The sequence below is a fragment of the Falco naumanni genome, chromosome 4, assembly GCF_017639655.2.
Source record: "Falco naumanni isolate bFalNau1 chromosome 4, bFalNau1.pat, whole genome shotgun sequence".
Taxonomy (NCBI): Eukaryota; Metazoa; Chordata; class Aves; order Falconiformes; family Falconidae; genus Falco; species Falco naumanni.
In genome coordinates, this window is record NC_054057.1 from 64957686 (window position 1) to 64968868 (window position 11183).

At 58.2% G+C, this 11183-nt stretch overlaps 1 protein-coding gene across 2 annotated transcripts; it reads left to right on the forward strand.

The window, feature by feature from the left end:
* Positions 1-1741: 1741 nt before the first annotated feature.
* On the forward strand, positions 1742-9776 carry LOC121087366 (acidic leucine-rich nuclear phosphoprotein 32 family member B). Of its 2 annotated transcripts, none has more exons than XM_040592287.1 (7): positions 1742-1858; positions 4127-4276; positions 4780-4902; positions 5961-6159; positions 6448-6569; positions 7008-7062; positions 7929-9776. In XM_040592287.1, exons 1-7 carry the CDS (start codon positions 1805-1807, stop codon positions 8015-8017), a joined length of 792 nt encoding a protein of 263 aa, XP_040448221.1. In that variant the 5' UTR covers positions 1742-1804; the 3' UTR covers positions 8018-9776. The 2 variants fall into 2 exon arrangements, with proteins under 2 accessions (XP_040448221.1, XP_040448222.1); XM_040592288.1 differs by having other exon boundaries at positions 6451-6569.
* Positions 9777-11183: the final 1407 nt, after the last annotated feature.

An 11183-nucleotide genomic window follows, 5' to 3' on the forward strand; every position in this document is an offset into this window, starting at 1 on the left:
TCGGGGGGAGCACCTTAGGGGCACACTGAGGAGAGGGGGGGGCTCCTTAGGGTACACTGAGGGGGGGGAGCTCCTTAGAGCACACCGGGGGGGGGGGGGGGGGGGGTTGTGCCCCATTGACTGCTTGCCAGTTCCCTCTGGAGCACCGGGAGCTCCCTGGCACGCAGCTGGGCTGGTGGAGCTGAGCTGTGGGTGGACAGGGAGCAGGGCAGGTCGCGAAGATGCAGAAAATGCTCCAGCGTCCAAGGCAGTTTTTCTTTATGTTTAGCCCCTCTGGCACTTAAACCCCTCTGCTGAAGGACACCGTTGCGTTTGCTGCTCCTCCTAAAGCCCCCGCTGGAGCCAGCTGGCAGAGGTTGCCTGCAGCGTGCCAGGAAGCCATTTCCCCCATCCCAGGGAAGCCAGCAGCTGCCAGAGGGGACAGTCGGGGACTCTGAGGCTGGTCCTGCGAGCCCTCGCGTTCCTGTTTACTCGGAGCCTTGGTCCTGGATCACAGGGATTTCTCTGGGTATTTTTTAAGATCATTTCTAATGAAGTCATTGGCAGCAGTGCCCACATCCTGCAGGAATCCTCCTCCTCCTGCGCAGGATCCCTGGGAGCTGTGGCATCATATCACAGCGGAGGACCCTCCTGAGCACCGTTGCAGCGAGTCCCACCAGCTCCATTGCACCGCTAAATGCAGCTGGGGTCGATGGTGCTGCTGGGGCTGATGTCACTACTGGGGTCAATGGCGCTGCTGGAGCCAATGGCACCACTGGGGTCGATGGCGCCGCTGGGGCCGATGGTGCCACTGGGGTCAATGGTGCCGCTGGGGTCGATGGCACCACTGAGGCCGATGTCACCACTGGGGCTGATGGTGCCACTGGGGTTGATGGTGTCGCTGGGGCTGATGGCACCACTGAGGCCAAGGTCACTACTGGGGCTGATGGCACCCCTGGGGCCGATGTCACCACTGGGGCTGATGGCTCCACTAGGGCCAATGTCGCCACTGGGGCTGATGTCACTGCTGGGGCCGATATCACCGCTGGGGCCCAGCGTGCCTGCAGCCGTGATCCTGGCAGGCTGTGGCTGCCCTGCTCACCCTCGCCTGGCCCGGCACATGGCAGCGGCATTCCCAGCTCCCCAGCTCTGCACCTGGAGCGCAGCCCTGCCCGGAGGACGAGGGGAGGGAAAAGCACCAGGGCAGCCTTCACAGCGCCGGGGCTTCCCACGGCTCTCCTGGTCACCCCGAGTGCGCCCAGCACCCCGATGGCAACAGCAGCACGGTGGGCAGGAGAAGCCTCAGCAGCGGCACAAGGAGCCTGGCATGTGGATGGGAACGTGGGGCTGGGGGTGGGAACGTGGTGCTGGGGATGGGAATGTGGGGCTGGAGGTGGGAATGTGGGGCTGGAGGTGGGAATGTGGTGCCAGGGGTGTCTGGGAATGGGAACGTGGTGCCGGGACAGTCATGCCGGGACGGGAACGTGGCGCCCGGGAAGGGACCCGCGGCGCTGGGGGCGGGAACCCGGCGCTCAGGACCGGGACCGGGACCGGCGTCCCGGGGCGGGGCCTCACCGGGGCGGGGCGGGGCCGGCGGGGGGCGCTGCCGGGCGGGGGGCGCTGTGTGCGCGTGGCCGGGTGCTGCCGGCAGGGGGGCGCGGCGCGCGCCGCCTTTGTTGCCGTTGGCGCCTTCCCGGGCGCGGGCGGCGGCGGCGCGCGCGGGCGCGGGCGGGAGGCGGCGGGCGCGGGGCGGGGCGGCGGGAGCGGCGCGGCGCGGGGAGCTCGGGGCGGCGCGGCGGGCTCGGGGGCTCGGGGCGGCGGGAGGATGGAGATGAAGAAGCGGCTGACGCTGGAGCTGCGCAACAAGAAACCGAGCGAGGTAACGCTGCCGGGGAGCGCGTGGCGCGGGCGGGGGACCGGGCCGGCACGTGCTGCGGGGGGTCAACGGGAAGGGGGGGGGCGGCCCCGCGGGCGGGGGGGGTCCTGCACGGTGAGGGGGGAGGGTTTGGGGTGGGAGGGGTGCAGCGCGCGGCGGCGGGGACACCCCCCCACACCCCCTCCCGTACCCCCCCTCCCCGGCATGGCGGCGCGCACGTGCGCGGCGGGGCCCGGCCCGAGGCGGCGGCGACCGGTCGCGGCCCGTCCGGTCCCGCAGCGGGGGGCGGTGGGGGGGAGGGCGGCCGGGCTGGGCCGGGCCGCGCCGTGCCGGTTCGCGCCGCGCCGGAGCCGCCTGGCCTGGCCGGTGCGGCCCTGCGGAGCCATGGCGGCTCGGCCATGTTAGCGGCCGCCTGGGCCTGCCCCGGCCCGCCCCGCCGGGGCCCGGGCTCCCCGCTGGGGCCTGGCCGGGCCCGGCGCTCGCTCCAGGGGCCGCCTGTCAGCGCCGGTGCGCGGCCCGAGCGGCGCCTCCCGGGCCGGAGCTGGGTGCCGGGCCGCGGGTCCCGGGCTGGGGGGGCGCCGAGCCCCCCGGGGCCGCCTCAGCCGCCCGCTCCCCTCAGCGCAGCCCTAGGCCGGGCCGGGGGCTTCGCACCTTCCCCGGGCGCTGCGCCGCGGCCCTCGGCCCGGCTCGGCCCTTACCTGGGCCGCCCTGCAGGGAGGCGGCTGGCGGCTGTCACTCGCTTCGGGGACAGGCCGCTGTGGCGTGGCAGCGCCGGGCCTTAGGAAAAATGGGTTGTGAGAGGAGCTTTTGGTAGAGATCAAAGGTGCTTCGTGGACGGCCAAGGGGGTTGCAGGCTGAGAACGCCCGAGGAGCCCAGGGGTCCCCCCGAGGACTTGGTTTGACACCAGGACCCGGAGCGAGTCGGGTCACGGCCCGGTGCCCCGGGACCAACGGCGGCTGCGAGACGCTGTCCCGGCTGCTCGTCCTGCTGGAGCCGGGGCAGGGATCTGCTCCAGCTTCGGGCTGCCTCAGCCAGGTCGGTTCATAACCTGGCACCATTCTGGCCTCTGTGCCCACCGCGGCGGAGCGCCGGCCCCGGCCCCCTTTACGCCCGCCGTGGTCGGTTCAGCTGGAGGCTTGTCTGGGGCGCTGAGAGCAAAGCGAGCTCGGCCGCGGAACTCCTGGCCCAGCCTGTTTGCTGCTCAACTCGGAGCCCTGACCAGCGATGCCACTTCTGGAGTTTTAAGCGTTAATTCGTTCGGAGCTTGTGCTGCAAAGACAGCATGGCAGCCCTGAAACTGCTGCCAGTAAGGCGAAGTGATTTTAGAACGACTTCCTAATAGTTGGCTGATCTGAGCGAGAGAGGTAAAACGGGAGTGCTGCGAAGGAGGAATTTGGAGAGCATCACAAGCCTTCTGGCCAAGGCTGATTTTTGCATCTTGCTGTGAAGAATGTGCGGGGTAAAAGCAAGTTTTGGAAGTGGGCTGTGAGAGCTGGGGCTTGAGTACTCCCTGCGCTTTGGGGGAGAGGAGGATGCCAGGTACATTCACTCTCCAGATTTTTAATGGGGAGCAGTTCTGTGCTGGTCTTTGTGGTCCTGATGCCACAGAGGGGTTGATTTCTGTGCTGAATTACCAGGTAGCGATGGCTTCTGTGCGTGTAGCGTGTGCTGGGCGAAATACTAGATGCCGTCAGTGGTCCTGAATCAGGAGCCTGAGGCTCTCATCTGCTTAAAAGACCTGCCTAGGCAGATGTGTCACCTCTGCATGGAGGCTGTCACAGGGAAACGAATCCTCTGGAGGCAGGTTTTCCAGCACCCTGGTGGCGAGGGGGGAAAAGTTGAACAGGACAAAACCAGATGACCTTGTTCAGTCTCTTGTTAGTGAAGCCTGAAGCGTGACTGAAAGCTTTTTGATGCCTTGTGCATGAAACATTTTGATGCAACCTCATGGTTTGACCTCTTGATGCATCTCAGTGGAGAAGGTGGACCTTGGTTGGAGCCACAGGGGGTGGGCTGGTGCAGCGGTCGCACGTTGCATGGCTCGTGCTTAAAGGGTGAAACCTTAACCGCCATGAGGGATTCTCACCTTGTGCCCTCACAAAAGTTACTTGGCTTTAAGATCTTGTGTGTCCCTTTGTGTGAGTAAGGAGGACCTTCAGACACACCTGCTGCTTTGAAGTGTCAGTCGCTCTGCCTGATGTCAGCTTGATGGACTCGGAGGTGAGACTTAGTTGGGTGTGATGACAACTGCTGGGTGTCCTTGTTGGCAGGTGAAGGAGCTGGTTCTTGATAACTGCCGTTCAGACGATGGGAAGATCGTTGGTCTCTCTTCAGATTTCGAGAACCTGGAGTTCCTCAGCATGATCAACATCAACTTGCTGTCTGTCTCCAATCTCCCCAAACTCAACAAACTTCGGAAGGTGAGTCAGACCTGTGGTCCCATCTCCGGCAGTCCTTGCTCTGAGCCTTCTGCTGCCCTGTCCCTTGTGACATTTGTTTTTATTGTATTTGCCATAAAAAGGCCGTTTGATTTTGTTTTTTCCTCTGTAGCCAACAATCTGAGCAAGTGAGAGAGGTTGTTTTTTAGTAAGCAACAAAATGCTTTTGAGCTTATTGTATGTTCATTGTCCTTTCTCTCTTGCTTTTGCTGTTGTGCTACTGTCAGAAGCTGCAGTAACATCATAAATATTTTGGATTTTAGAGCATGTACCCCTGCGTCCTGCAGTACAGAGATGGCTGGGAGTGCTGCATTACCATGGGAAGGGGGTTTCAAGTGAAAACTTGGAACTGCTGCTGTATGGTGTGGTCTAACGAACAGGGTCTGGAACGTGGGTGCTTGTTGTATTCCGGTTCTCTGGGCAGTTTTATTCCCCATGTCGTGAGCTGAAACGCATTGTGACCGTGTGATATTCCCTCCTGGCAGCTGGAGCTGAGTGATAACAGGATTTCTGGTGGCCTTGAAGTTCTAGCAGAGAGAACTCCTAACCTGACACACTTGCATCTAAGCGGCAACAAGATCAAAGACATCAATACCCTGGAGCCCTTGGTGAGTGGAAGGCTGTGCTGGAGTCTAAGGGATGACGTTGTTTCCTTTGGGGAGTGTGTCTGTGCAGCAGAAGTCCAACGTCTTGGTAACTGTTCCAACAGCACTTCGTGGTTCTGATGGGAACAGATGAGTGGGTCCAATTTGAGGCTGGGCTAATAGTTATTGGCTCCTCTGTCTGGAAAACCAGCAGCCAGTTGCTAAAAGAAGCATGAAATTGGGCTGGATGAGTAAAACTGTGGATGCAGTGCTCAGTGTCCATCTGAGAAAGGACCGTTAATGGGTCGGATGCAGTTTGAGGTAGGTGGCACCTGGGGTGTCATGGAGATGAGTTGCTTGGACACCAGTGAGGGTGTCCATCATGTCAGTCCAAAGGCGCTGTTGTGCTGGTTGGGACTCTCTTGCCCTGGTTGCTGTCACAGCATGCATTGCAGGGGGTTCCCGTTGCATCTGAACTGCCCCAAAGAAGGCTCTTGCCTTGTAATCCTGACTCTGTAGCTGAAAGGTCTGGTCTGGGGCATTTGCCTCACTCGTTAGCTGTTTCCTTTGGTCCTTCCATCCCCTCCAGAAAGAGCCTGAAAGTGTTTTCCTCCTCCTTCGCTTGACCTGGTGCACAGTGTGATGGCCTGAGCGGGAGAGCTGCTGTGGCCATGCCGAGAGGCACGTGGGCACAGTCTGCGGGTCTCCCTGTGTTGCGCTGTTGGGTGTTTTGCCTGACGTTTTGGGCAGGATGAGCCTGGCTCAGTGATTTTTTCCTGCTGGGGGAGCTGGGCTTTCTGTGCTTGTTGCCTGCCCTGTTCAGAAGGGAGTAAGATTTGCAAATGGTTTCTTAGGAGCTGGCTCTGCGGAGGGGAAACTAGGACAGAGGAGCTGAAAAGAAATGGTTGCCCACAGTTAGCACGAGCAGTAACTTCTTGCCATGTGAGGAGCACATGGCGCAAATAATGCATGCAAAGACACTTCTGTACTAGTTCTGGGTAGCAACCCAGCTGTCTTCTGATGGCTGCCTGATCTTCAAACAGTGTCAGCTTGTAAATAACCTAGTGACTTGATCTTTGCAGAAAAAGTTGCCAAACCTCCATAGTCTGGACCTCTTCAACTGTGAGGTGACAATGCTCATCAACTACCGGGAGAGCGTGTTCACCCTTCTGCCCCAGCTCACCTACCTAGATGGGTTTGATGCTGATGACCAGGAAGCACCAGACTCAGACCCTGAGGCAGACGGGGATGGACTGGAAGATGAGTATGAGAATGGGGAAGGTGAGGATTTTCTCCTCTTGATTTTCTTGCTGGCGAACAACCCCTTTTACCCTTCTGCGTGGTCATGCTTCTAAATAAATGACAATTATAACTTGCTGCTGCAGTAGGAGCTGTGTGGGTAACCCCGCTCCCTCCTTTGGCAGGCTCTGTAAGAAAGGAGACTTGCTGCAGGCTGATGGGGCTTGTTGCAGGCGCTCCTTGTGCGTGCTTGTTCTGTGGGGTTTCCTGCCCTGCTCATGTAGTGAGTATTTGGGAACCGTAACGCTTACCTGCCTCTCCTTTTGGTAGAAGGTGAGGAAGAGGATGATGACGATGAGGAAGATGATTTGGATGAAGAAGTCATTGATGATGAAGAAGATGAAGATGATGATCTGGAAGGTGAAGAGGAGGAGGACGGAGTAGATGATGAGGTGAGGCTTTCTGTCATCGGTATAAGCCTGCAGCACCACGTTACTGTGTTTGGTGCTGCGTTTGTCCCTTAATCCGGTGACCCATCTGGCCAGGTGTCACAGATGCGCCTCTGTGGGCAGATCTGAGGCGTGCTGCCCTGCGCTCTGCCTTTTTCCCCTGCACCTTGTGACTCGTGGCCCACAAGTGTTTGCCAGTTCACACTTGTTTATTGCTCGGCCCGGTACTTCTGTGGCTTCAAGTGCTACGGCTGTACAGCCCCCTTCGTAGGGGTGCGAGAAGCTGTTTAGGAACTGCCGGCTCCTCCCCACTCAGCTTGTATCTGCTGTCCTGAGGCTAGAGTAGGGCGGGAGCAGAGGTGAAGGGAGATGTTGCTGTAGAATTACACCTTGCCCATGGGATCTCAGTTCTTGCAACAAAGAATCTTGTTTTGACTCCAGGAAGAAGATGAGGAGGAAGATGGTGAGGACGATGAAGAAGATGAAGCTGATGACGGTGAGTTGAGTCCTGACAAACTTAAGTGCTTGCAAAGCTGTCTCAACAGTCGCTCTCAGATTTTGTAGAGCTTCCCAGGCTTCAGTGCAGTGCTGTTGTTGCCTGCAGCTTTTCCCTGATGGGAAGTGCAGTGTTTCTGCTTACGGGCAGCGCTGAAGCTGTTGCTTATGCCCGAGCTGACTATTGAATAGTCACAGGGTTATAACCAAAGGGTCACGCAGTGGTGATGGGGAAACAGGTTTCAGCATCTCCTAATACCAACCAAGCTGGGTAAGTGCCAGATACTAATGAAGCAGACTACTTAGAAAACCAGGTCTAAGTAGCTTGAACCGATAGTCCGTGCAGGAGCAGGGCTTGTGTCACAGAAGCTCATGGTAGCAGCCTGCAAGAGAAGATGCTCTTGCAGACACGTTCCTCTCCTCTCAGCTGTAGAGGGGAGGGTAGACCCGAGCTGCTTGACTTGAGTCCAGACTCCTCTGGTAATAACAAACTATAAAGACCTGAGTAAATGTTGGCAGAATATAGCAGCTGGTGTGACTTTGAATGGTCTCCTATGAGCTTGGTCAGAAGTGACTGAATTCTGCAGATGCTATGTTTTTGGGGTGCTCAACAAAAAGAGCCCATTTTTAAGCAGCTGTTGAAATGTGGGATGCTTGGAGGGCAGATAAAATAGTTAATGTCTCATGCTAGTCTAGGCTTTTCTGGGTGCCATGAGAAACTGGGCAGGGTGGATCTCGGCTTTGTAATGGTGCCAGTCTAGTCTGTGCTTGTTCACCAGCAAGCTGTGGCTGACGCGGCTTGAAGCCACAGTTCAAATGCTGTTCCGCAAGACTGAACAGAACTTCACGCTTCACCTCTTTTTGCAGACCTTCCACGAGGGGAAAAGAGAAAACGAAATCTAGAGGATGAAGGAGAGGAAGATCCAGAAGACGAAGAGGACGATGAGGATGACTGATCCGAGCGAGCCAATCAGTTTTACAGACTATGACTGTGCTTGTCTTAACCTCCCCGTTGTGTCTATGTGAGACTGTAAATCCCTGTCTCCCACTCCTCCCCCCTTTGTATGGCTGCAGCGTCCACAATATATTTTTTTAAGATGTAGAATACTGTAGGCATTCAGGGGAATCTTCCATACAAGGCTCACTTTCTCACAAGTATCTCATGACCAAAGGCTTTTCTCCGTTCTGTGGTTTGTGCAGCAGTTTGCAAAAAAAAAAAAAAAAAAAAAAAAAAAAAAATTTTTCCTCCTAGGGTATCTTTCGTGTCTGAAATCAGCCTTGCCACACTGGACCCAGAGCTCCAGCTTGCCACCCTGCCTGACAGCCAAGAAGGCGTGTTTGCTATCTGCATGCCCTCAGACCAGCTTTCTGAAGACGCTTGAGCCATCTTGAGCAGTGGGTGCAAATTTGGTTCATCTAAACGGACTCAAAAGCGAATGATCACTGAGGTCTCTCTGATACAGAAATAATGGTGATGTGATCTCTGGAGATGCTTGAAGATACTTTAGTGCTGGGGATGTGGGGTGCCTGGGGTGCTGGGGAGCGGGGGTTGGCTGCTTGCAAGACCTGGTACCTCTGACGATGCACCTTGCAGTAGCCCTGCGCTTGCTTTCCTATTTTATAAACTGGAATGTTTTTTCCCAGTGGCCACCTAATAACTTTCACTTGGATGTCCAAGTAAGTCTGACTTTTGTGGCTGTGAGCGTCTTTGCTGTGACGAGGCTTCTCGTCACCCCGTAGCAGCCTCTGCCTTTAGGAAGAGATAGGAAAGAGCAGGTTAGGGGGTACTGCACCTCTGTCAAACTCCGTTTCGCACTGTACAGAACACGTTCAACCAGTATCACTGTGATGCACCTAACTCGGCGTTCCCCGGGAGACCGTGTTAGCCTATATATTCTCAGGGTCCTTCTGCTAGCCAGTACCAGCTCTGGACGGTTGCCTCAGCGCTAGCCTGGTGTACGCATCCTCCTCTTTACATCCAGCTTTCTCCCACTCATGTTTATGCTCTGTGGGCATACTGCGTGTGTCCCCAAACCCAGCGGTGGCCAGAAGGAGGAAGGGGGGGGATTCAGCCCGGTGCAGCTCTGCACCGGAGGGTTTCTGACCCCTTGGCCACCCTTCCTCTGCCTGGAGGTGTTCAGCTGGCCCATCCGTTGGCTTCTGGGGAGAACTGGCCCTGTGGCGTGCAAGGGATGGTAACTGCTCGGTGCTGGGTGCCGGAGAGCTGTGCTGGGGTGGGAGAAACTGCTGTTCCTCCTGCTGTCGAGGCTCTCCGCGGGTGCAGACGCACTGGCACTTTGTGGCGTTCCCGGTGGTTGCTCTGGGCAATCTGTCGCACCCGAGACTCGCGGCGGTTCCTGCAGAGGAGTGGTGTGTGTTGCAGCACATCCGAGATTCTGTTGCTTTGTTCTGTTCTTGCTGTCGTCTCTTGCATTGTACAGTAGCTGTAACCATTCGGAGAAGAACTAGTCCTGTAAAATGCAAACTGAGTAACTTATAAATGTTAAAGGAATTTTTGAAAGAAATTTCAGAGCAGCAGTTACTTCTAATTTTTCCCTGCATTTTTAGCAGATTGTATGGATTTTATATTAGCCTAGTAACTGTCAGGTTTTAATTGGTCAGACTAGTCCCAGAAATAAGGATCTCCAGCCCTTTTGTATCTTTTGTTACAAAATTTGGATAAAACTTTAATAAAGACTTCAGTTTTTAAAAATCCATTGCAATGAACGTTGTCTTCACTGCCCTGTGCTCTAGGAGCGGCCGAGCTGCAGCCAGCCTGCAGGAATGCGTGGTGGAAGTTTTGGGGCAGTTTTTCTTGAGTCTCTCCTGGGAGTGGTGACTGGCGTGTGCCCCCCAGTGTGTTCTGGCTTTGCTTTCGGCCCCAGCGGGGTGGACGCTTGGTAAGTGCAGCTCAGCTGGGGGGGCTGGTTCGGGCACGTCAGGGCTGCTGGTGGGGTGGGGATGGGGATGGGGCAGGGTCTCTGGTGTGGGGCAGAGTGGCACAGGCCACAGGGCCCTGGCACGCGTGTCTGCAGGAGATGGTGCAGCCCCTGCTGTGCTGCACGCTCGGCCTTCAGAGGTGGCTGGAGCTGGGCTTGCGGGGTCAAGAAGAGCTTGGGAGGGGGTCCCGCTGCTGGGCTTTAGGGTGGGCACCTGCCCTGGAGGTGGAGGAAGCTGGGTGGGTGGTGGTGGTCCGAATGCAAGACAGGGAGGAAGAAGCCCGCTGCAGGCTGGGCTGGGGGGTCGGGGCAGCTGCCTGTGCTTGCTGGCACTGGAGGGGTCCAGACTTGTGCCCGATGCCATGGTGCTCCCGCCTCGTGGGGGGGCTCCCTTGCCTTGCGGGGCTGCGTGGCCCGCTCCGGCTCTGGAAGGAGTGGCTGCTCTGTTAGGTCTCAGCAGCCAGGGGCTTCGGCTCGGGCTTCTTACTTCAGCACATCTGCCGCCCTGCTCAGGGCCTGGGGCGAGGCGGGGGCTGTGCTGGACCGGGGTTGGGGAGGCAGCCCCAGGCCCTGCGTGGACCAGGAGCTGGGAGGCAGAGCACCGCTGTGGCTGCTCCCAGCCCTGCTCCTCACCACTGGCTCGGGGGGCTGCTGTACCTCGGTGCTGCCCATGCAGCCCCCTGTTCAGGTAAGGGGTCTCCCTTTCAAATATACCCTCCCCACCCAGAAGGGTGGCTGCGGGGCCACCCCACTGCAGTGGGGGGGGGCCTCTGCTTGCTCCCAGGCAGGGATGCAGCAGTGCTGGGTCTGCAGCTTGGTCTGTCCAGCCTGGTCTGTCTGTCCAGCTGGCCCTCTGCTTCCCCCAGTTTCTCTCCAGCCTTGCCATCCTTATCTGGGGCCGGTGACTCCCCCAGACAGCAGTCCATGCTGGGGGGCTGGGGAAGGCAGCCTGGCAAGCCCACCCAGCACAGGCGTGCAGATCGGGGCAAAGCGTGGCAGCCCGGGGTGCTGCTCACCTGTGTGCAGGGACTGCAGCAGGAGGAAGGCATGTCCACCCCGGCCAGGCTGGCTTTGGGCCCCTCCTGAGCCCCCGCGGGCGCTGGGGCTGGGCTCTGTGTCCCCCATGCTGTACCCAGCGGGGGAGAAGCCCCCCATGAGACCTGTGCTCTGGGGTATGTCTGGG